We start from the raw sequence: 25,189 nt of genomic DNA, 5'->3' as shown, positions 1-25,189 counted from the left end.
TCTTCTAATCTTTCACATAGTCTTGTGTGTTTGCTCTCCCAAATTTTAATCCCCATCTAAGAACAATCATCTTGTTTTGGGAACCCGACATCAATGGCAAACATTATTGTTTTTACAAGGTCCTCTAGATCGTCAGGTACACATTATTATTATCATATTTTCATTATATTTACAATACGAATCATAATTATTCCAACATGTGGTATCTATTTTTCTAGTCTAAAAAACTTTGAAAATTATGTAATAATTCATGGTTACGACGAGATTGCCATTACTCATAATAATGATTTCCTTGGTCGTAGTTCTTGAATGGATTGTTGTATCAGTTAGAACTAGATCATAATGTGTCACTGTCTTGTTGTTTCCTAATATTGATGATATAACTAAAACAAAGACAAAATCAACTAAATAATTTGAGAATTCCTCCATGTTATGGCATAACACCTTAGCCACATCTCACGAGTTCGCATGATACGACTCATAAAGGATGGAATATTACATTCTCTTGAGTTTAGTGAATTTGAAACATGTATTCAATGGCTTAAAGGATTAAGAAAGGAGCCACAAGAAGTTCCAACTTGTTGGAAATAATTCACTCTGATGTTAGTGGCCTCTATTCCGCATCCATCTCAAGACATGCATCATTTATTAGAATCATTAACGATTATTCACGTAATATGCACCTATATTTGCTCTGAACCCTCAAAGACTTTTATTGATCTTACAACTTTGGTTAAGCAACTTGATCATAAAATAAAAGTTGTGAGATCAGATAGAGGAGGTGAGTATTATGGTTGACATACTGATATTGGTTAAGCTCCCGGTCCTTTCCATAACTTTTGAAAGGAACATGACATAACTAACCAATACACCATGACTGGTTCTCCTTAATAATATATATGTTGCTAAAAGGAGAAATAGAACCTTAATGGACATGATGATAAGTATGTTTGCACACACTTACTTACCTACTTTCCTTTGGACTTAGGCCTTAAAAACATAAGTCTATAACCATAACTTAAAGAAACTGTATCCTAAAACTCTTACGTGTTTCTTTATCGGTTATTTTGATAATTCAAAAGGTTATCAGTTGTACTGTCCTTCCCACACTACTAGCATTATTGACATGCATCATGTCACGTTTCTCGAGAATTCGGAGATCAGTGGGAGCACGACAAATCATAAGTTGGATTTGCAAGAAGTACAAGAAGCGGGGGGAACAACTCGTCGGTTATTATTACTCCTTCGATAATTCCTCTTGTACCCAACGCTGCTCCTAATATCACTTATCCACTATCGCCTAATTAAAATTCTTCTAATTAGGATACTATTAATACTAAAACATTTTCCCTAACCTAAAAATCAACTCAGAAGGTCATCTGGGTCACGCGAGGCCATAACTTTGATGATTACATAACTTATTCACTGAAGTTGAGGACATTGGAAAGTTTACTGATCCTAACTCTTATTAAGAAGCCATTAATAGCGATCAGGACACTTAGTGGAATGAAGTCATGATTTAAGAGCTTAATTGTAGCATAATGACGTTTGGGACTTGGTTGAATTTCCTTAAGAATCCAAACTTGTAGGTTGAAAATGGATCTTCAAAACCAAAATTAGACCCGAATGGAAACGTCAAACGCTATAAGGCCAAACTGGTTGCGAAGGACTTTATTCAAAAGGAAGTAATCGATTATCAAGATACCTTTTGTCCCGTCTCTCATAAAGATTCCTTAAGGACCGTCATGACATTTGTAGCTCATTATCATTTAGAGTTACATCAGATGGATGTCAAGACCACTTTCCTGAATGGCAACTTGCAATAAGACGTATACATGTGGCAACCTGATGGATTTATTCCAGAAGGTTACAAGCACATGGTATACAAGTTGAATTGGTCCATATATAGGTTGAAGCAAACATCACTAAAACGGTACCTTAAATTTGATAAAGTCATAAAAGAAAAAGACTTCCTAAAGAACCAAGTGGATTAATGCACTAATCTCAAGATCAATGGGAGTAAATTTATAATCCTTGTTATGCACGTAGATGATATTCTTGCAAATAACAACTTGGATATGTTGCATGAGTCGAAGCATTTACTTTCGCATAATGTCGACATGAAAGATCTCGATGATACCTCTTATGTCAAAGGTATCGAAATACATCGAGATAGGTGTAATGATGTTCTGGTTCTTTCTCAAAAGACTTATATTGAACACATCTTAGCACGCCATAACATGCAACGCTATATGCCCACTATAAATCTATTAGTGAAAGGAGACGTATGTGATTGTTTCCGAAGTCCAATCATTGAGATTAAAAGGAGCAAATGAGGATGATACCTTACTCATAAGTAGTAGGGAGCATTATGTACGCTCATGTCGTATTCGTCCAAATATCGCTTATATCACCGGTATGCTTGGGAGTTAACTATCTAATCCCGGATCAGCATATTAGATAACAGTTAAAAGGTTTTACGATATCTGCTAACGACCAAAGCTACACATTAACTTATAGAAGACGTGACAACTTAGAATTAGTGGGATCTTCTAATTCTAATAAGAAATCTACTTCTGGATATATATATATATATATTTGATTAGCTGGCAAACCTATCTTTTGACGGAGTCATAAGTAGAAACTGACTGCAACGTCTACCTTGATGTCTGAACGTTCATAATTGCTTCACTGTGAGAACTCAGCTACCATAACTTTCTTGAACAGTAACAGTTCAACTGGCGTTGAGTTGTATCTCGATACAAAGTTTCTGTTTGTACGCCAACGGAATGTGGAAAATATTCTTTGTATTGTGTACATAAGTACACATAATATGCTAATGGATCCAATGACCAAAGGTCTTACTCCTAAAATCTTCGTAGGACACGTGTCGAAGATGGGGCTTACTAAAAGACCCATTATGATAGCATGTTGTACTTATTGGTCATTATTATTAATGAAAAATTTTCCTACTTATTCAGATTTTGTTTGTCTATTAGTTACACTTCGAGCTCATAATGGTGTATAAGACATTATATAACAAAATTTGTCTTAGTCAATTGATCATTGCTTATTAGTTTTAAATTTGAGTCATAGTTTGACTAGTGGGGGTCCTGAGTTGATGTTCTTCTCTACGACTGTACTTATTGACTATGATTTCGGTTCAAAGCAAAATGAGTATTATCCCGGCCGGACGTATTGAATACTCATAGATAAATGATCGCTTGGTCAAGTGGGAGAATGTTGGAACCACATTAATTTGACCGTCACTGATCGTTTATCATTCGTGATATGATAATTGACGATAATTGAAATCCCTATGTCTAGTAAATATACGATGGACGTATTTACTCTTAAAGACATACTATAGGGTTTCTCATTAGATGATTGGAACTTCAGGGACTAATGTAGCACACAATAAACACCGGGGTCAAAACTGTAAGTTCTCTTATTATAAACTGAGACTTATGGGTTATATTTTAATCTTCTAATCTTTCACATAGTCTTGTGTGTTTGCTCTCCCAAATTTTAATCCCCATCTAAGAACAATCATCTTGTTTTGGGAACCCGGCATCAATGGCAAACATTATTGCTTTTACAAGGACTTCTAGATCGTCAGGTACACATTATTATTATCATATTTTCATTATATTTACAATACAAATCATAATTATTCCAACACGTGTTTGATTTACAGAATTTGCTAGAATCTGATGGTAATTGTAATTGAATTTCATTCGTTAGTATGTTTGGTTGCTCAAAGATTGAGAAATCTCATTCAATTAGAAATTTAGAATATAAAGATTCTTTCATTTGATGAAATTTCCAATCTTTGGGAAAAGGGGAAGAAATTTAATTCCGTCTGTCACTTGAATATTTAAAACATCATAAACATTTAGTCAAATTTCTTTCCTTTTTAGAAGAGTCGAGTTAAGAAAAATGAGAGAGGTTAGATAATTTAGAGTTAGGTTGTGTATGATTTACAAAATTTGCTAGAATCTCCAATTTGCTAGTAGAACATAAACATTCTTTAATTTGGTAAAATCTCCAATCCTTGTGAACAGGGGAAGGAATTCCATTCGTTAGTATTTGCTCAAAGATTGAGAAATCTCATTCAATTAGAATATAAACATTCTTTAATTTGATAAAATCTCCAATCCTTGGGAACATGGGAAGGAATTTCATTTCGCCTGTCACTTGAATATTTAAAAAATTAAAAACAATTTGTCAAATTTTATTCCTTAAAAATTGACTTATTTCATCCATTCCATAAACATTCTATGGAGACGTGGGAATCCCATGACTTGAGGATGAGTCTTTTTCCAAGAGGGGGATAATGACGCGGGAATGCCTTCAGGCCTCCAGCTCCTCTAACTTATTTGTCGGTTTTTCGGTCAACATGTGAAGTTATATATATGTTTTAGCCGTTTGAGAAGATTCATGGTCAAAAGTAACTACCCATATGGTCGCTTTTTAATTATGGTATTATTTTAGCTCGTATGTTTACACATTTTTAAAAATATACTTAGAAGAAGATTTATTGTGAAAAAAGTTATCATTTAGGTTTATATTTATTATATAAAGTTGTGTAGATATGAGATAAAAGAAATATTAGTCTTGAAGTCGCGTGTTCGGGTACCTTATCTGATTTTATTGAAATTCCTTTCTATTATATATTTTCATTCACAACTATCCTTGCATTAGTGTTGGAGTTAGACCAAGTGATGATGATGGTATTATTATATGATATAATAATACCCCACTACTCATTATACTCACGCATTGTAGTGGAACATATTTTTTATACGGAAAAGTTTCGGGTATGAACAGTATATAATAGTAATATTGTAATACAAATAAATTTGTATCAAAGCTTAAAAACCAAGTTTAAAGAAACAACAAAATATGTAATAATAATAAAAATAACGTATAAAAAAAATATAATAGTAAGATGTATAAAAATATAGACCAGAACAATAACTATATCATTGCAAATAAGAACACTCTCATTAATGAAAAAGTATTATATATAACGAAACAGAGGAAAATAATCAAACTAAATGCATAAACGTAAAACTGTAATTGTGTCAAATTTGCTTGATTGAAACATGCAAACCCAAAAAGCTTGTTGTCAGAAAACTAAAAATAAAAACTTTGACAGGGGGCAAAAGTTAAAAATCAAAAACTTCACGGGTTAAATGAAAAGATGTAAAAATTCAAAGGTACCATTAAAGGGGACAAAGTTAACATATAGAAACTTTAGGAATAAAAATAAAAGTTATCAAACAATATAAGGCTTGGATATTGTAAAACAAGTATTAAAATAAAATAAATAAACCAAGATCTTGACCCTTAGATCATATTTAAATTGATACACGAAACAATTGATGCACGATGATTTTTATGATGCACGGTAATCCTTAGTGGAAAAAAAACTTATTGTTTTATTTGTTTCACTTTAATACTTGTTTTATTTTATCTAAAACCTTATAATATAATACAGTAGTATGTAAGAAAGAAATAATTACTCTCATGTGGGATGCGCGTGACTAACTAACGGACCCTAGTTAACCCTAGTTAACGAACGTTTGCTTTTGGACCCTAAACAAAGCCAAAGTGAAACAATCGGACCAACGAGTTAAATTTGAAAGTTAGGGAGACATTTGATGAAATTTCGTAAACCCGCAGGGACCATCCATATAATTTACTCTCTCTTATTCACATATAGGTTCCCAAAAGTTCAGCTGGCCCTTCATTCCCCCTTTCTACTTGTTCCATTATTTCCGTACAGAAAGTAACCACTGCTAATCTGCTATCAATCACCAATATGAGGTATTTAATACATTTTCTTTTATTATTTTCTTCTACTTATTATTGTCTGAATGTATACATATAGCATATGTATATCTTATACGATTATAATTTTACTTTGTTTTGCTTTTTGTTGTGGGAATTTAACTTTATTTAATACTAAAGTGTTATATTTTAAGTTGATCTTGTTAATAAAGATACTTAAGGGCGTGTTTTGTTGTGGAATATGTTTTTGGGTTTTCCATTTATAATTTTTCTAGAGAATGGAAGGAGTTTTCCATCTCTAGAAAACAAATTAAAATTTTGAAAACGTGTTCAAAATTAGAAAATGTCATTTTTATTTTCCATATTAGAAAACATGTTCTAATCTACTTTGTGGTAGGGGAGTGGGGATGGGCGGGGCGAGGGGTGAAGGGCAGGGGCGTAGGGAGAGAGTTAATATAATTTGAGGTTTCAAAATTTTGGAAAATGGAAAACGAAAAGTGGAAAATTAGAAAATGTCATTTTCATTTCCATATTAAATACATGTTTTCTGATTTCCCATTGAAAATTGAAAAACAGTGTTTTCTGTTTTCTTGGAAATTTTCTTTGAAAACTATGATTTGACCGCATTTTATGTTTTCCATGTTTTTTTGGAAAACAAGGGATGTTTTCGTCAACTAAACGCCCCATTAGGTTGCCTTTGATTATATGATGAAAAGGGTTTTTCATCTTTGAGAAACCTTAAAAACAAAATGAGTTTTTCATAAGTGTAGTTATATGTTAGAAAACTGAGTTCTGGGTGGGTGTGTTTAGTTTGCGAAAAGTTTTTCTAATTTGTATCTGTTTTTCTTAGACTTATCAGCCAATTTGGTATTTACAGTTAAATTAGATCTCTTAGAGTGCGCACATGACTGCACACGGTTTTTTAATTGCCACAAGTATTGTTGAATTCTATGGTTGAATTTTTGTTTTGGTGGTTACTTGGTAATTAGCATACTAGTGTTGATCTTTGAGAGTTCAAGACTTTCAGTCCATGCAACTGACATTGTTTCATTGACTTTCAGTAAAAGATATACTTTCGGTTCAAGACTAGTGTCCCTCTAGTTGCTCTCTCATAAGTTTCAGTATCATAAATGTTTCCACACAAAAGTATATCTTTTACTGAAAATTGTGTAAGAGACTAAGAGTGTTCTAAACTCGTATCTTGAAATACTGCGTTTGGGTCTTGAGTCTCACATTGCAACTGAATGAGAATATACAAGTGAAGTTGAATCATTACAACTGAAATCACAGCTGAGATTTGTGTACATTAAAATCGAATATTACTTGACTTGTTTCTGTAGTGGTCTTGCTTACTGTTGAGAAAAGTGTATGTTTGCTTCTTGTGATTCAGTGAAGAGGTAAATTTTAGCTACAAGTTATCTAGTATATTACCTTATTGTTCTGAAACAAATGACAAAAACCAGTAATCAAAAGCCTATGTTTATCTGAAAGACTAAAGAGAATAATTGCTATCCGTTTTAGTAAAGTAAATGGTGTGGATATTACATTGGAGTGTAAATTACTTAATGAGATAGCAAGTTTATAAATTGTATTTTACAGTCTAGGTATGATACATTGACAGTATCGATTACATTAACTCGAAAAACAAGACTAGTAGGCTGACTGCCATAACAGATGAATAGTGGCTGGTGAAGTAGTCAACAGGCAATTGTTGCAATGTCATCAGATAAAGTTAAGCCACTAATAAAATGCACTAACTGAGTAACTTCATTATTTTTTACCTAATCCTCTGTGGAACTGTAGCCGACATCCTACTTTGAAGTGGGCCCAGAGGGAGGATCTACTATTCATCACCATTGATCTGCCAGATGCCAAGGACGTAAAGCTCAAATTGGAGCCAGAAGGGAGGTTTTTCTTTTCAGCAACAAGTGGAATTGAGAATGTACCGTATGAAATAGATATCAACCTTTATGATAATGTGAATGTGAAAGTAAGTTTTAATACAAATCGGAAACTCTTTGTAATAGAATAGTCTTTTCTACCCACTTCTTATAAATCTGTGGATTTGGGCTGTAGTTTATTTGTGACGAGTAAACAGGTAAAATAAAGGTTTACTTCAAATGTGAACTGGTACAATGGGTGAATTGGGTTCGAAGTAGCTCAACTATAATGCATACATATGACACTATTTGCTTATAAAAGGGTTTATAATTGTAAACGGTTTTTTATCTATTTGCATACCAAATATTACCTGTTACCTGAACTGTCTGTTCTGACGCTTTATCTAGATTGCTGAAACCATTTCATGATATTGTGAATTGCAGGAGAGCAAGGCAAGTATTGGATCGAGAAATATTGTTTATCTTGTAAAGAAGGAAGAGAGTAAGTGGTGGAGCAGGTTTTTGAAGCAAGAAGGAAGAACCCCGGTGTTCATTAAAGTCGACTGGAACAAATGGGTGGATGAAGATGAACAGGATGAACAAGGTTAATTACTTGATTTTCTGTTGTACCATTCACCTTTCTTCTTTTTTGTGCCCATTAGAGTTATTCGCTATGGTATCTATGATAAGTTTGTGTTTGGATTGTCATCGTGAAAGTGGTTATATAATATTTGATAGTTAGAATTGCAGAAGATAGTCTTTGGATGTGTCGTTACTGTTTAGAATTGTAATAATCAGATGTTTAAGTTTTTGGAAAATCTGATTATCAGCTCCAACAGGCAAATCCAAACACCCCTTAAGATCTTTAGTAACCTCCCTCCATGTACGAAATATTTAAAACACCGGAGTTGTTAGGTGTTAATTGGAATGTAAAGTTTTTTTCGTACCATTTGGCTGCTTATTTGCTTTTGCCTTTTGCAGTTGAACCCGATATGGAATATGATGATGTTAACTTCTCGGTATGTATTGGCTTATCTATATTCAACGTAACAGCCTTCTTTTCATCTGATGCGAGGCTTATTTATTTTCTTTTTTAGAGTCTTGGCCTGGGTGGTGCTGGCAGTGGAGAAGATTCTGATGAAGAAGGTAAGAATCTCTCAAAGCTGTGAGTCATATTCTTTTTAGTTATTTAGTAAGATCAGGTCCTTCATTATGTGGCATGACTCCTTGCATCACACGTATGCCTAATTTTCCATCTACGGCGATGAAAAATCTTCAAATAACTTCTGCAAGTGCTTATTCGGCTACTAGTGAAACACTGTCATAGTGCCTGAAGGACAAGGTGTTTTTTTGTGTTATTAAATGGTGAAGTCCTGTAAATAATGCAGTGCCTGTTGGTTGATTAGGACCAGTAAGTACTTAACTTGATTGGCATCGTACCCACTGTTAATCTGTTTACACGTTGGAGGTGTACATGTGTCAGTTTAAAAGAAAAAATAAGATAGTTTAAAAAGGAAACGGGGTAAATTGGTCAAACGGGTCGAAAGTCATCACACACAATCTATTCAATGGCTTTATTCAGGTGCTTAGCTTTTCTGCATTAGAAATATTGAATTGGACGTGGTGTATTTGGTGAAACCAACTAGACTGTTTTGACCATACCAAAGTTTACATATGGGTCCAGAGCATTTTAGAAATGTCGGCCTAACCGTCCCTTTCCCCCTACTATAAGGGGTCATATGTTTGAATTATGCGTCCACTTTTGACGGTTGACAGAAACAAGTTTGTATCTGTTCATGATACACTTCTAATGAGCGTATTTGTTTGCAGATGATGACAGTGACGTCGAACAAGAAATAGAAATTACCAAGGAGGAACAAGCAGTTGGTCACGAAATAGGTGCTGGGAACAGTCATGTTGAGGCAAAAGCTTAATTTGGAGGGGTGACTAAGTTAACTTTTTTGGTTTCCTTTAAAGATGGACCATTGATCTGTGTGATCAAGACTTCATTGATTGTTTAACAAACTAGAATAGTGGCTTCCAATCTGTGTTTGAAGCATGGTGCTATTTTTAGGCTCAAGTTAGAAGAAGTTAATTGGTTAAGAAAGAACACAAAATGAGGGGAAGAAATGTGATTTTCTTGTGTGTACACCTAAAAAAATTGGTGTGTTCTATGATCCTTTAAAATCTTAGAGTTTAAAAACTGATATTACTGTAGGCTTGCATTGCAGAAAGAGGAAACCACTGGGTAATAGCCCGGTGGCCATCAACCGCCACTTTTTAAGAGAGGTTCTGGGTTCGAGTCTTGCCAAAGGCAAACTTGAAATAATTAGGGGATTATTAAGTGGTTGAGATTCACCTGAATACTAGCTTGGCTGGGGGATTAGTGAGTACTAAATGATACGTAGGATTAGAGGTTGCTATCCAACTACCCCCACTGCAGAAAGAGGAATGGTTTATATAATCATATAACGAGAAGAGTAAGGTGTGACATCATAGTCTTGAATTTGTGTTTAAAGACTGGCCATATTGTACGCACCCGTGATTTACCGATGTTGGTCGTAACTCTCTAAGCTCATTTATAACTATTTACCTCTTTTTGCCTATATACTTAATTGTTACGTCAGATTTATCTTTTCATTCTTTTTACCTTCTCTTTTTCCTTTTAACCATTCACTTTTAAATTTAATACCCTACAATACATATAATATCTCACGACCCTATAATATACTCAATCAAAATAAAACAAATAATATAAAAAATGAAACGGGCCTTATCTTTTTCTCTTTCATGTATGTAGGTGAATAACTTAACCTACACTATATTAATCTTAATATATACTATAAGACAGTTGAACTAATAACTTATTAACCAATCAAATCGCTCAATTTCATCAAGTTAACTTTTGCTTATGTCATCATTTAGATTAACTATAAATTAAAAATCTTAATAATCATTATCCAAATATATAATTATACTAGTATTTATATTATATTATAGAAAAAGTCTCATTAAATTACACTTTTTTGTTTTTCATCAATAATTTACACTTTTTAGCCCTGAATACTTAATTATATCTACTTTTAGCCATCAACTTGAAAGAATTTTTTAAAATTTACAATCATTTTATTAGTTAAAAAAATTTCAATATATTAAATATTGTCTACAAAAATTTATTTCAAAACATGATGACTTATTAACAAATATTAGATTAGATTTTTATAAGTTATAAATATATTAATTTAATATAAACACAATTTGAACTCTAGATACATATCTCAAACATAATAACAGATGACGATATACAACATCCTTATCCTAAACACAATAGGAATCACAAAACATGAAACGATCACAGAACAAATCACGATTTACAACAAAAGGTTACTTGGATATTAAATCAAAATCAATATGAATTTCATTCAAGATTCATTATATATCTCAATAAAAAAGGGTACATAATTTTCTCTTTTTTTATATATCAGGTTTGTGTTTAACGTTTAAAATTACAATTGTCACTCAAATCAAGAGTCCCAATTGTTATCAAAGAGTATGAACACAATCCTAATTGTTATCAAGTTATCATAAGACATGTGATTGAAATAAACCTATGCGTGTTATGGGTACGCATCATGATCAAATACATATACTTGAATGTCAAATACAGGATCAAAGTTATGTTTATATTTTAATTCTTAATTACTTTTCATAATAATATCACATTATGAGTACAATTGGTTTCAAAAAGTTATATAATAGAGAAATTATTATAACATGTGCCTTGTGGAACGAATATGACAAACATATCCATTAATATGTCTCAACCAATAATGACAGTGACGAACATATGATTATTGTATTACAACTTGCAAAGTATAACACTTAGAACCCTATATCTTCAAAATTATAAGCTTTTATGACTTAATATATAAATATCTAATATTGATAATATCGTAAACCTCGTGTCCAGTGTTGGACACGGGTCTAAAATCTAGTTTCACTTACCATTTGCACCAATCCTTTTTAACCATTCACATATTCATCACCTCTTTTCACCAACTTTTTTCACCGATCCCTTAAGAATGGTCTAACTGCCTACACACAATACTTGTTGACCGAATCAATTTTGTTTTTTTTTATAAATTCTATTTCCTTGTATATTGGACCTTTTCATACGTCACGTGTCTGATTATGGTCTCATTTGGAATTCGGTACAATATTTATGTACAACTATTCCAAAACCCGTGAACCAACCAAAGTAAATATCGGTCCAGTCCCACTTGAGATTTGGTAACACTTCCTGGTATTATCAGCCATTAGGCTGGAGGGAATACAGGTCGAGTAAGGGGTCGAGTACCCCGACCACGATCGGGTACACGGCCCCAACCTCTCGGCTATCAATCGGGTAGAGCATCGGGTTAACTAGCCGAGTATTGGGTTCAAAATGGAACGTTGGCATGCGTGGGTCCCCCCCTCCCCCCTCAACGGCTACCTTGACCAGATTTAAAAAAAAAAACTTTTTTTCCCTTCTTTTACCTTATTCTTCTATATATATATATATATACACACACCTATATCTATATGTTTCTTCTTCACCATATACAACCACCATGGAACCAACAAGAGGTAATAACAAACGAAACCCAGCCAACCAAACTTATCGTCCACCACCACCAAATTGGGCACCACCACCGAATCATCATCAACCACCACCACCACCGAATCGGTACTTATACACCACCACCACCATCGACTCACTACTCCCAAACACACCAAAAACAACACTATACACCACGACCTGCTAGTCCAACCTACGACTACAATATGGGTCCTCCATCTCCCGTCGAACCACACCATTTTGAACTTGCACAATCGAGTGAATTTGGTGCTTTTGAAGATCTCTCCACTGACGACGTTGTGCCTTGTAACACCCGTGGGTTGACCACGAAAACTTTCGAGTCAAAATTAAAATTTAAAGTTGAAAATGCGACCTCGTAATGTTTAGTCGGCATCGTAATTGTAAAACGACCTCGTATTCGTGTATCGACCTCGTATTTGTGATACGACACTTGTAATATGATTTTGGCATCGTATTTAAGTCTAGCATCGTATTCTGTCTGCATCGTATTCTTAAGTTGGCATGGAAACCTCCCTATTTTACCCTACATATAAATACTCTCTTTCTCCTGACATTCTCATTCTCATCACCTTAGCCACCTAGCCAAAACACACAGACCTTTACTACCCCATTCCCTTACTACCCCATCTTTACTACCTCACCATTACTACCCAAAAATCAACAAGTTTTATGGAAATCAAACCTTGTTTTGGTTAGTTTTAGCTTTAATGACAGTGATTTTACGTTCCTAGCATCATCACAAACATCTATTTTACAGATTTAAGGTATAAAATCAAAACCCATTTTTATGCTCTTCTTTTGGTATTTTTCGGTTTTTCTTTAAATACACACACTACACCCGCCGAGTATCAAACCTTTTTATGTCCAAAATGTTTAGAAACATATACCAAAACTTTTGTCAAAGTTTTGTTTGATTCCATAAACAAAATATTGAGATTTAAGGATTTTTGTACAATTTTTATAAACTTTGTCAAATGGGTCTTCGAGATATATGTCGGTTTTCGAGTTTCCGACTTTAGTATTGTTTTCCCATCATATTAGGCAGTCTAAAAGTACAATATGATGTTAAAAACACCTTCCAGATCGAAAGATACGATTAGGGTTTTCTAGAATGAATTTTGGGAAAGAACAACCCAGTTTGCGACCCCGTCGATTTGTGACCTCGTATTTCCATTTGCGGCCTCGTAATTTCAAATGTGACCTCGTATTTCAAATGTGACATCGTATTTCCATTTGCGACCTCGTATTTCAAATGTGACCTCGTATTTCAAATGTGACCCCGTATTTCAAATGTGACCTCGTATTTCAAATGTGACATCGTATTTCCATTTGCGACCTCGTATTTCAAATGTGACCTCGTATTTCAAATGTGACCCCGTATTTCAAATGTGACCTCGTATTTCAAATGTGACCTCGTATTTACATTTGTGACCTCGAATTTCCAAAATACTACCCCGAGATACTACCCCAAAATACTACCCCTGATTACTAGCCTCTCAATTTAGCCTCTTATTTTAGCCTCTCAATTTCAATTTTGTCCTTTAGGAAATAAGACCCCAAATCTCAAATAAGACTCTGAATTCAATTTAAGACCCCAACTTTCAATTGAGACCTCGGTTTTCGATTACTACCTCGGTTTAGTCAACTTTGGTCAACATTGGTCAAACTCGTAATTTGGTCAACTTTAGTCAAACTTGTAAAACTTGGTCAAAGTCAAACTAGTACGCTTTTGGACTACTTAGTCAACACTTGACGACACGTTATGAGCACATTTCCATATAATGAACACATACTTAATTATGATAATCTTGAAACAGATTGTTGCGTGCTGGTTACTTGCTTCTGATGTCTTGCGTAGCTTAATCTTGTTGCTAGCACTCTAGTGAGTTTCATAATCCCCTTTTCACATGTTTTCATGGGGCTGAAAGGATACAAATCCTTTTTATAGTAAAACGTATATACTTTGGTACAATATGATATGACTTTGTGCAACCTATTTTGGATACACTTATGATTACATATTTTGGAAATTCTTATTACTACATATTTTGGATACATAATCGGTTTCACATCTTGGCATACATTTGATTACATATTCGCTTATACTATGGATACTTGAATGTTATCTCGATTATAAACTGCATGATACCATGTGTGCTACTATTATCTGTGTGTGCTTTAAGTGGTTGATAGTGCCATGTGCCTATCCCTGTGTGTTCTACCACTGTCTCTGTGTGCTTCAGCCAGGTCTATGACTGTAAGTGGCTTCATATTGTTATACAAACTAGCCATGTCATGTTTATGACTGTAAGTGCACAAGCTAGCCATGTCATGTTTATGACTGTAAGTGCACGATTGATACGAAGTAGCCATGTCATGTTTATGACAGTAATTGCAAAAGCTAGCCATATCATGTTTATGACTGTAAGTGCACGATTGATACAAACTAGCCATGTCATGTTTATGACTGTAAGTGCACGATTGACAAACAAACTAGCCATGTCATGTTTATGACTCTAAGGGCACGCATTGATATACATACTAGCCAGGTCATCGCTATGACTATAAGGGCACGCTTATACGTATTCATACATTGTTACTCTCGTATTCATACTTAACAGCACAAACGTTTTCAAGTAAACAAGCATGATTACAAACTTACGAACTCACCAACCTTTGTGTTGACGTTTTTTAGTATCCTTTCAGGTCTGCAAGTTAATCAAGTTAGAAGTGGTTAAGGAGGATAGCATGGTGGCCTTTAGCAGACTCAGACTAGGATTTGGAGTTGCATATCTTATGTTACTGTTATTGTTGCTATATGTTTAGACAATAGCATTATGCCTAAGTGATCTATCCCATGCGCGGGAGTTTAGTTATGCTGGTTGGATATTGATTCTATGTTGTATGTTTATGTTTGAATTTAAATGAAATGTGAGTTAATTTGAGCATTCATTTAGTCACTCTACGTAACATCCATGACGCTTGTACAATGCGTCGCATCCCGAGTTTTCCGCCTTAGTCGGGGTGTGTCATACCTGAAACTCCAACTCCAACCGCAACTCCAACCGGTTTGTATATATTTTCATATATATATATAGGGTGAGGATCCTGGAAGAAGGGGTGTTAAGGAGAGAAGGGAGAGAAGGTCCTATTGACCAATCAGAACGCGACATGTGTCTAAATTAAAAAAAAAAGCGCGGTGGCAATTTCGTAAATAATTTAAAGTTTTGTGAGGCTTGGTCAACTTCAACTCTCATTGGGTTGGGTCAGCTTGGGTTGGGTCAGCCTGAGTTGGATCAGCTTAGTTGGGGTTAGCTTGATCAGGTTGGGTCAGCTTATGGTCTGGGTGAGTTTCGGTCAGCTTGGGGTCTGGTGAGGTTAGGTCAGCTTGGGTCAGCTTGGGGTTGGGTCTGGGTCAGTTTGGGTCAGCTTGGGGTCAGGTCAGGTTAGGTCAGCTTGGGGTTGGGTCAGTTTGGGGTCTGGGTCAGGGTTGGGTCAACTTGACACACAATCTACACAAATGTAGATTATGAGTTTTGGGTCAACTTGGGTTCTGGGTTGGGTCAGCTTGGGTTTGGGTTGGATCAGCTTGGGTCAGGATGGGTTAGCTTGGGGTCTGGTCAAGTTGGGTTAACTTGGGGTTGGGTTAGCTTGACACAATTTACACATAATCTACACAAATGTAGATTAATCTACACAAATGTAGATTAATCTACACAAATGTAGATTATGGGTTTTGGGTCAGCTTAGGTTCTGGGTTGGGTCAGCTTGGGGTCTGGTCAGGTTGGGTTAGCTTGGCACAATTTACATATAATCTACACAAATGTAGATTATGGGTTTTGGGTCAGCTTGGGTCACGTTGGGTTAGCTTTGGGTCTGTGTCAGGTTGCATCAGCTTGGGTTCTGAGTCAGGTTGGGTCAGCTTGGGGTCTGGTCAGGTTGGGTCAGTTTGGGGTTGGGTTAGCTTAACACAATTTACACATAATCTACATAAATGTAGATTATGGGTTTTGGGTCAGCTTGGGTCACGTTAGGTCAGCTTCGGGTCTGTGTCAGGTTGAATCAGCTTGGGTTCCGGGTCAGGTTGGGGTTGGGTTGGGTCAGGTTGGGGTTGGGTTGGGTTAGCTTGGGGTTGACCAAGCTGACCCAGAACCTGGGCTGACCAAACTGACCAAAGCTGACCACCCAAGCTGACCCAGAACCCAGGCTGACCCAAAGTTTGATTTATTTACAAAAATGCCACCGCGCAATTTTTTTTTAAAAACGACGTGTCATACTCTGATTGGTTAATATAACCATCTCTCCTTAACACACCTTCTTCTTTGATCTCTCTCCTACATATATATATATATATATATATATATATATATATATATATATATAGTGTATTATCTTTATACACTTTGCATATACATATATATATATATATATACACTTTCTTTTGTAGATGTAGCCGAAGAAGAAGAAGAAGACGATGAGGTTGAAGAATGTGATGCTCGTGGGAAGAAAAAGTTTGCCGGAAGGAAGCCGCGTGAACTATGGACGGAAGAAAAAGAGGTGGCGTTCGCTCAAGTATGGATTCAAATCTTGGAGTGTAAGAAATTTGGGAACGAACAAAAGGCGGAAGGGTTTTGGAAGCGGATTCTTCAACACTATGCTACTACCTTGGGTTCGACTACACGAACCTTTCATAGCTTGACTACCAAGTGGAAGGTGATGAATGCGGAGATGGGTAATTTCAACGGGTTGTGGATTCAAGCGGTAAAAATATGAACCGATGTTTCTGTTTATGTTCTATATTGTTTCCGTTTTATGAATGATATATGTTTCTGTTTCCGAGTTTGACCACCAATGAGTTTCTGTTTCCGTTTGATATATATATATATATATGAATGATATATATAGTTTTACATATATATGCGACATAAAGATGGAATGTTTTTTATATACATGTAGTTTCGTGCAAAGGGGAGTGGATGCAATGACTTGGATATTACGACGACCGCTTTGTCCGGTTATTATACCAAAACGGACAAGCATTTTACGCATTTACCGGCGTGGAGTGTGGTGAAAGATCATGACAAATGGAAGCACCAAGAATGTTTCTCTAATATTGTAGGAATGAGAATCCCGACGTCTAGCGGATCTTCAAAGAGAAAGTCATCGGATTTCGAATCGGTAAGCAACGACAATGTCCTACCCAACATGAATGAATGCCCATGCTGCCAAAAAAGACGAAAAAAAAGCAAGCTGCATCATCCTCCAGCTCGGCGACAAGTGTGGCGGATGAACCGACGAACTACACATAAAGGAGGAGCCGATATATGGAGATAAAGGAGGAGAAAGAAGACTTGGCGAAGCGTTTGATGGCTACACAACTCGAGGGGGGGGGGGGAGATGTTCAAGAACCGCCAACGTGAATGGAAGGTGTTTAAGGAGCCGCATGATGACATTGTCGATCCCGTTTTGTTAGAATGCATTTTGGAGTAAAAACGCGCCCTCGGTGAAAAAAACGGTTGGCCATGTAATTTTTAATTTTTTGTTTGAAATATTATGTGTTGAACTATTTATTTTTAAGTAATTGTGGTTTGTATGTTTTTTTTAAAATATATGAATATAATGTGTGTTGTGTTTTATTTGTTAAATGTTTTAGTAATTATATTTATATAGTTTAATTATATGTAATAAAAAAAATGAAAAAGAAAATGAAATTGGGTAGAAATGGGTACGTATTGCCAGTGATTTGAGTAATAATTGGGTAGAATTGGATAATTGTGAGTTGAAATGTTTTGATTGGAAGATAAATTAGGTGGAATTGGGTAAGAAATTGGTACTCCCTCCACCCTTATAAGTTTTATGTAATGAACTTTTTTGTTTCACTATCCAAATCACTAAATACTTTGATTCACATGCTAATTTGAATAAGGAAGGATGTTGTAGAGAGATTACCGTATTTCTTAAATTAGTCAACGTAACACGTAATTGATATCAGTTTATCAAACAACAATGATTACTGGTTCTTTGAGTACTAGCAAACACGTATAGTCAATATCAAAATATGCATCCAAAAACCATTAGTACTGTCACTTGATATTACAAAGGTCCAAGTACTTTAGATTATTCGGACCATCCAAATATGGTCGCTACATAAACTATATGAGGCCAGTTTTAAATACTACAGAGAAGGGCTGTGCATGAACCTCCGGTCTAAAGCCCTCACGATAACCTGAACTTTAATCTTTTTATAGCAAATCGGTATATATAATGTTCTGCCGTAATGGACATGACATGAGCTCCAGCACAAGATATAAGGTCTATTGGAAGTTGAAATGTACTGACCAAAATGTGCTGCCAAAAACAGCACTAATTCATCAACACTGCCTACATGAATACTGGTCGTATGTGATCACCATCGCTTGAACTTCAAGGAAGTCTTGTACTTGGTAGTTCGGTAGAAGGACGCAATTTACATATCATCTCCTTTGTTTTCCCAAAGTAAACCTGCAATTTCATAAGTCACAACCGCATACCACACAAGAAGAAAAGCATATTGCTACGACACGTCAGAGTTGACCCCCGTAACCCTGTGTTAGAATGGAGTATCCAAACTGCCAAGGACTTGGTGTAGTTACATAAGCAATATCCAGGCTAGAGGTGGCAACTCTCAGCCTGTTCATATGAAAATGGTTCAGCTCTGGTCGACTTTATTGATAATGAGCCAAAACATGCCAAAATTTTATAATTTATGTAAGTTGAAAGTCGAAATGGCTGTACGGTCAGGCAAGTCGAAAGTCACCTAATGTGTGTCCAAATGCAAAACACCTCATCAATGATTTTGTTATATAGATTAGGTTCGTCCTTTGCAATATTATTTTTATACTCATATTTAGAACATTAACTACTTTAGAGAGAGGGAGAAAGATAAATTCGTCTGTTTTAAAGTGTTGGCAAGTCAACCCAACAAGGCCTGCTTGACTGTATTTAGACTTTACCAGTTTTGATCAAAGTTATGAAACCGGAATCAACCGGGTTGGGCCCAGAACCCGTCAAGTAACTGGTTCAATGACATCCGGTTTTTTTGGGTTTGTCCCATTTTCAAAGTCCTGGCTGGTTTCCGCTTGACCTAGACCCAGGCTTTTGTTTTGTTTTTTTTTATAAGGAAATTAAAGATTAGCCATACCAACTTTAGGTATAACTCATATAGATAATATTTGGATTTGATTGTATAGTTTGAGTGATATTTCTGAATGCTGTTTTGAACTTTAAAATGTGTATTCTTGTTAGATTGTTAGTTTTTATTACTAGTAACTGTTTTATAGTGGATTGTAATTGTTTGATATTTAAAGAAGTGGTGTTTTAACTTAGAGCCTTGTTTTATAGTTGATATTTCATTATAGTCCATATTTGCAACCACTTTCATAGGTTTATTCATAAGAAAACAAAAGAAAGTAGACTGGCTGAACCAAAATCGGTGACCTGGCCAGGTCAACCAAAAACCCAGGTTTTAAAACTTTGGTTTTTGACCCATTACTCAACCTGCACACATAGAAAATTAAGAATATGGAAGTCCAGAGTCCAGACCCCCTGGATTAAGCTCAGAATTCAGCTTATCCTTTAACAGGGCCTTGATTGGAAACTATAAGACTACAAATCAGTCTTACTAATTGGTGCATCTTACTTGTGTACACTTACATAACCGATTTGCCATTTTCTTGTATAAGTCATGACTAAAAAGAGACCATGGGAACCAAATGAATACCTGATCAAGTGAATATCTCAACTTTCCTTCAAGTTCTTCTATCATCTTTCCCATGTTGCATAGATGGCCATCTGCTACCGAGAGATCTGCTTTCATCTATGCATCAGATTATAACAAGATTTCAGAGCAGCATATAGTACAAAAACTACCATTAGATCATGGGTCTTTCATATATTCAATAAGTTAATCAGATAACTTATGTGACCATATGAAAGATTCTCATAATAATCACCTGTCTCCTGATTGATCCCGACAAACTAAATGTGCCAGATGTCTCATGATCTGTAGTCATTGATAGAATTACAGTACTCGTTAGACAGTAATTTGCGATACCTTCTACTTCCGGGCCCACCTGAAAAGTACGAGGGAAAATAAAGTGTCATGTAAGCATGCAAGAAGAACTTTGGAAGTTTATGCATCACCCAACAGATCTTAAAAGATGTTAATTACCTCAATAACATGTATAGCATCCCAACCTCCCTCATTCAGGTAACCTCTTCGGCCATGCGCATACTTAGATCCATCTTTATAATTGAAACAAAATGCAACTTAATTATAACTCATAAAAAATATAGTAAACAAGGTGGGCTGAAAGATTACCCTTTTTAATCAGAAAACAAGCAGAGAAGCCTTCTGTATCATCGTCCTCCCACAAGTAGACTGACGAAGCACCACCTTCATAATACCTATCACAATATAAAATAATCATGATCAGTTTCTTACAGGTCAACTGATAAGAACTATAAAATTAACAAAGATGAAGTAAACATTAAATATGAAGCAAGTAAAGGACCTCACTGGTCACGATATATTGTGAAGACATCGTTTGCTTCGATTTCAAGTTTCCTCAATTCCGCAGATGGATATAACCCATCCTCTAATGGAGGATGGTATTTGTTTGACCAAGGCGATCTACAATCAAATCACTAAAATTAACAAAAAAAAAAAAAAGATGACAACATCAATAAACTAGAGAACCCCTTTTTAAATGGATTACTAACTTAGAAAAAGTCACGGCCTTTAATGAAGTCTTACAACCTAGATATATGAAATGAGCCTTGTATGCCGGAAAGTGTTATTCAGGTATCTCAAAAGATTAAGATGAAAAGGCATATAAGGTAATATAGTCTATATTACCTGTAAGAGTCGGCATCTCTGTTGTAGTCACACAAAACGAACTCTCTCCCATTATCCACGTCACATAAGATCTATTATCATTGCAGAGCTTTATTCAGCGGTCTTAGAGAAAGGAAATCAGCTATAAAGCTTATACATAACCACATAAGATAAAAAAGATCAAGCACACAAAAACATTACCGCAAACGAATTACCATTTACTTGAAACAGATTAACCTCATCGACAGACAAGCAAATAGGTACACAATCTACTAGCAACTAAAATTTCAATGCGTACTATAATAAAAGACGACTGTAAATTATCTAAATAGAATCAAGTATTGCACGGAGATGAAAAGTTGCAAAATTTTTGGTTAAAAATAGTTGGGTAAAAGTTGAATGTATATTATCTGAACTGAATCAAAGTATGCACCAAGATGAAAAGTTGCAAATATTTCAGTATAAGATAGTCGGGTTAAGCACATAATATCACCATCCCTAAGGAATTATCAACCCCCCACTATCAATAATGTAAACCAAATGATATTAATTTATGTAACGCTAACGATGTTCCCTTTACTTAAAACGGATTAACCTCTTCGACAGACGAGCAAACAGATACACAAATTCCCGTCAACTAAAACTTCATTGCATACCATAGTAAAAGTTAAATGTAAAATATCTGATTTCAATCAAAGGATGCACCAAGATGAAAAGTTTCAAACTTTTAAGTAGAAGATAGTCGGGTTAAGGACATAATGTCACTATCCATATTATAAAAACATCAACCCCTCCTATAGACACTATAAACACTAAACACATAGGCTAAACTACTCAAAGGATAGTAATTTGTGTACCGCTAACGAATTAGCATTTACTTGAAACGGATTAACCTACTCGACAGACAAGCGAATAGGTGCACAAATTACTGTCAAGCATCAGCTAAAATTTCAATGCATACCATAGTAAAGTTGAATGTAACTTAACTTAATTGAATCAAAGTATGAACCAAGATGAAAAGTTGAAAAATTTTCGGTAAAAGATAGTCGGGTTAAGCACATAATATAACTATACTTAAAGAATTATTAACCCCCCTTTATAAACACTCAAAAAAGATAAGGCTAAACCACTCCAAAAGAATTCACCTTGTGCAGAATACAATTTCTTGTTTTTGGTAGCCACATTGTGAAATTCGGCTTCCTTTTCATGTAATTGAATTAACATGAATTATACATATGGGTTTCATCAATTCATTTAATCCATCCATTCATAAATAAATAAATAAAATAAGATATAGTTTGAAATAAATATGAAAAGAAGGGACCTGAAGAGGGAGATCAATTTGAGAAAGGAGATCAGAGGAGTGATCAGGTAAGAGGGAAAGAAGTGCATTGAGTGCTGTTTCTGTGTGTTTTGGTGGGATTCTTCTCATCAATCCCATTGCTCCTTCCATTCTTCTTTTCTTTTCTTTTCTTTGATAATAATAGATATAGATAGATTCTTCACACACATACACACTCACCACGATCCAATATAAAACAGGAGGAAGAAGATCAATAAAATATGAGTACTATTTTTTTTTTTCAAATCATTTTCGCATTCCAGATACCAATACTCCGTAATAATTAGAATTATATTTCTGTTATTAAATATTTCACAAACATATAATAAAACATAAATTTTGTAGATAATTCAAAGTGAACAGTCGGCGAGACTGTGACCGAATTCAAAATTTTATAGACAATTCAAAAGAACATAAATGTACGAATTTTACAATAAACCATTTATGTTACTAGAACATTATCTCAAGATATATATACCCCTGGGGTATTCCATATTATTAAGTTTCGCCCTTCTCGTTTTTTTATATCATTACATATTTTTATGGTGACTTTTTATATCATTACATACCCCTCATCTTGACGGGCGTTAGTGTGGCTCCATTAAGTCAGGGTATTTACGTCCTTTTACAATAAAAGTATGCTTCAGAGCCACCCCAAATAAAAGTCCTCTTCTTCATTTATCTCCTCCATTTCCCAAGTTACTTTTTCCAAAACACTAACATGTACAGCAAAACAGTTTGAAATTAAGGAACTACCATAAACAATTCGCCAATGGCTAGTTGACTACTACCATATAGCACTTACCAAAAAATATTCAAAACAAAAAGTAAGTACTAAAAGATATAACCAACCAAAAGAATTGTTTTATTGTCATAACGAAATGAAAAAAAAAAGGATTATATTATAGGATGTTATGCACAGAGATGGTTTATGATGATATACATAAATATCATATTCATATATAGTTATAAAAATATAGATTTGATCTATGTTTTTGTGTAGGTGTTAGTTTTTTGGAGAAATTCATTAGGAAATAAACATAAATGAAGAAGATGAATTCTATTTGGGGTGGTCTGAAACAGACTTTATTGTAAAAGGACGTAACTACCCTGACTTAACAGAGCCACACTAACGCCCATCAGGATGAGAGGTATGTAATGATACAAAAAGTCACCATAAGGATATATAATGATACAAAAAAACAAAAAGGGTGAAACTTAATAATATGACATACCCCAGGGGTATGTAATGAAATTGTCTCTAATGTTAGCTTTCAGAAATTTTATACAAGCCAGATATATATTTATTGTCTTGGAACAAACAAAATCTACTTCTTTCCCTCTTGCCAAACCATAATAAAACTATTTATTTTAAATATGATAAAAATATGCACATTTTATCGAGAAGACATCTTGTTTACTACAATGGAATGGAACAATATTAAAATTACATACCACAAAATGAACTACATGATTTTAGTAACCGTGACATAAGCATCGAAGGTGTATCTGGAGGAAGAACGAATGAAATGAACATTGCTACTCTGATATGAAATGCACGTCATTAGTTATTAGTATTATTATATTATGTTTTCTAGTGTTTGTAAACGATTATGTTTTACTTTGTTAAAATGTTTGGAACGAATAGGATGAGTATGAATCAAAGACCATTAGATGTAGAAAATTTTTGATCCTTGAATGAATTTTGAAGACTTATAAAGTTTAAACTGTTGATTTGTAAAAAAAAAAATGAGTTATAATGATTTTATGATGGCGATAGATTTGTAAAAAAAAGGGAGTTAAATGGACCCAAAGTTGGATGGCAAATATAAATGTAATGATGCATGAATTGATGACGATCATTTGGTAAAGAGTTTATAGTATGAGAATACAAGATATATACAATTGCATGATTGAAGTTTGTATAAGACGATAATGTAGCAAACCCGTGGCATTACAAAAATTAGTGTAAGACCAATGAGTAGAGAAACTCGTAGCAACATTATTCTGGGTGTAAGACCATTGGGTAGTGAAACCCGTGGCATCATTATTGTGGGTGTAAGACCATTGGGTAGTGAAACCCGTGGCATCATTATTGTTGGTATAAGACCACTGGGTATTGAGACTTATGCCATTATGATTGTTGGTATAAGACCACTGAGTATTGAGACCGTGACATTGTAATTGTTAGTATTGAGAAATTTTTTTTGAGAAATTTTTAGCTATCGACAAATTAATGAAAGACCATTGAGTTATGGTTAAAAGTGTTGTCATATGACAAAATGTGTTAGACATGGATGGGGGGTGTGACTAACTCCGCACAAGCTATAGGCTAAGATAGTTGGTCAATATGTTAGCATGAATACGTTGGTTTTGCTCTTGGATTGTTTATGTGATTGTCATGCTATACATCTAATGAACCGAGTACGTTGATTGGTATTTGATGATTTAGATTACAGTTGTAGTGAAAATGTTTTACCTTGTGCAAGGGTTTATAGAAGAGATGTTTTAAATCAACCCGTGAGTTTTAGTAGATAAAAGGAATTATCTCAAGGGTTTGAATATATTTAGTAAACCCCCCTTAAGTGTGGAGGATAAGAAATGATGAACTAGGAATGATTGCGGAATTTGTTTTTGAGTTAATAGGTGAAAATCTC

General features: G+C 34.7%; 2 protein-coding genes across 2 annotated transcripts; one reads left to right on the top strand and one right to left on the bottom strand.

Annotated features, from left to right (window-relative positions):
• Nucleotides 1-5,749: 5,749 nt before the first annotated feature.
• On the top strand, nt 5,750-10,284 carry LOC122607276 (co-chaperone protein p23-1-like). The gene is made up of 6 exons (XM_043780212.1): nt 5,750-5,832; nt 7,600-7,786; nt 8,121-8,280; nt 8,658-8,695; nt 8,774-8,822; nt 9,507-10,284. Exons 1-6 carry the CDS (start codon nt 5,828-5,830, stop codon nt 9,608-9,610), a joined length of 543 nt encoding a protein of 180 aa, XP_043636147.1. The 5' UTR covers nt 5,750-5,827; the 3' UTR covers nt 9,611-10,284.
• Nucleotides 10,285-18,364: 8,080 nt separating this feature from the next.
• Nucleotides 18,365-22,931, bottom strand: LOC122607602 (probable F-actin-capping protein subunit beta). The gene is made up of 8 exons (XM_043780616.1): nt 22,515-22,931; nt 21,212-21,282; nt 20,873-20,986; nt 20,675-20,760; nt 20,525-20,598; nt 20,307-20,426; nt 20,075-20,170; nt 18,365-18,816 (listed from the first exon to the last, which is right to left on the bottom strand). Exons 1-8 carry the CDS (start codon nt 22,641-22,643, stop codon nt 18,739-18,741), a joined length of 768 nt encoding a protein of 255 aa, XP_043636551.1. The 5' UTR covers nt 22,644-22,931; the 3' UTR covers nt 18,365-18,738.
• Between the last annotated feature and the right edge of the window lie 2,258 nt (nt 22,932-25,189).

This window comes from Erigeron canadensis, chromosome 7 (assembly GCF_010389155.1).
Source record: "Erigeron canadensis isolate Cc75 chromosome 7, C_canadensis_v1, whole genome shotgun sequence".
Taxonomy (NCBI): Eukaryota; Viridiplantae; Streptophyta; class Magnoliopsida; order Asterales; family Asteraceae; genus Erigeron; species Erigeron canadensis.
This window is presented reverse-complemented; position numbering and strand designations above follow the sequence as displayed.

What these genes read in the sequence shown, in the direction of transcription:
- LOC122607276 (XM_043780212.1), top strand. An exon ending in AGATGAACAGGATGAACAAG is followed by an intron (nt 8,281 to 8,657) that starts GTTAATTACTTG and finishes TGCCTTTTGCAG; the next exon opens with TTGAACCCGATATGGAATAT. An exon ending in ATGATGATGTTAACTTCTCG is followed by an intron (nt 8,696 to 8,773) that starts GTATGTATTGGC and finishes TTTCTTTTTTAG; the next exon opens with AGTCTTGGCCTGGGTGGTGC.
- LOC122607602 (XM_043780616.1), bottom strand. Translation starts at nt 22,643, where the DNA reads ATGGAAGGAGCAATGGGATTGATGAGAAGAATCCCACCAAAACACACA. An exon ending in TTCACAATATATCGTGACCA is followed by an intron (nt 20,761 to 20,872) that starts GTGAGGTCCTTT and finishes ATATTGTGATAG; the next exon opens with GTATTATGAAGGTGGTGCTT. An exon ending in TTGTTTTCTGATTAAAAAGG is followed by an intron (nt 20,599 to 20,674) that starts GTAATCTTTCAG and finishes TCAATTATAAAG; the next exon opens with ATGGATCTAAGTATGCGCAT.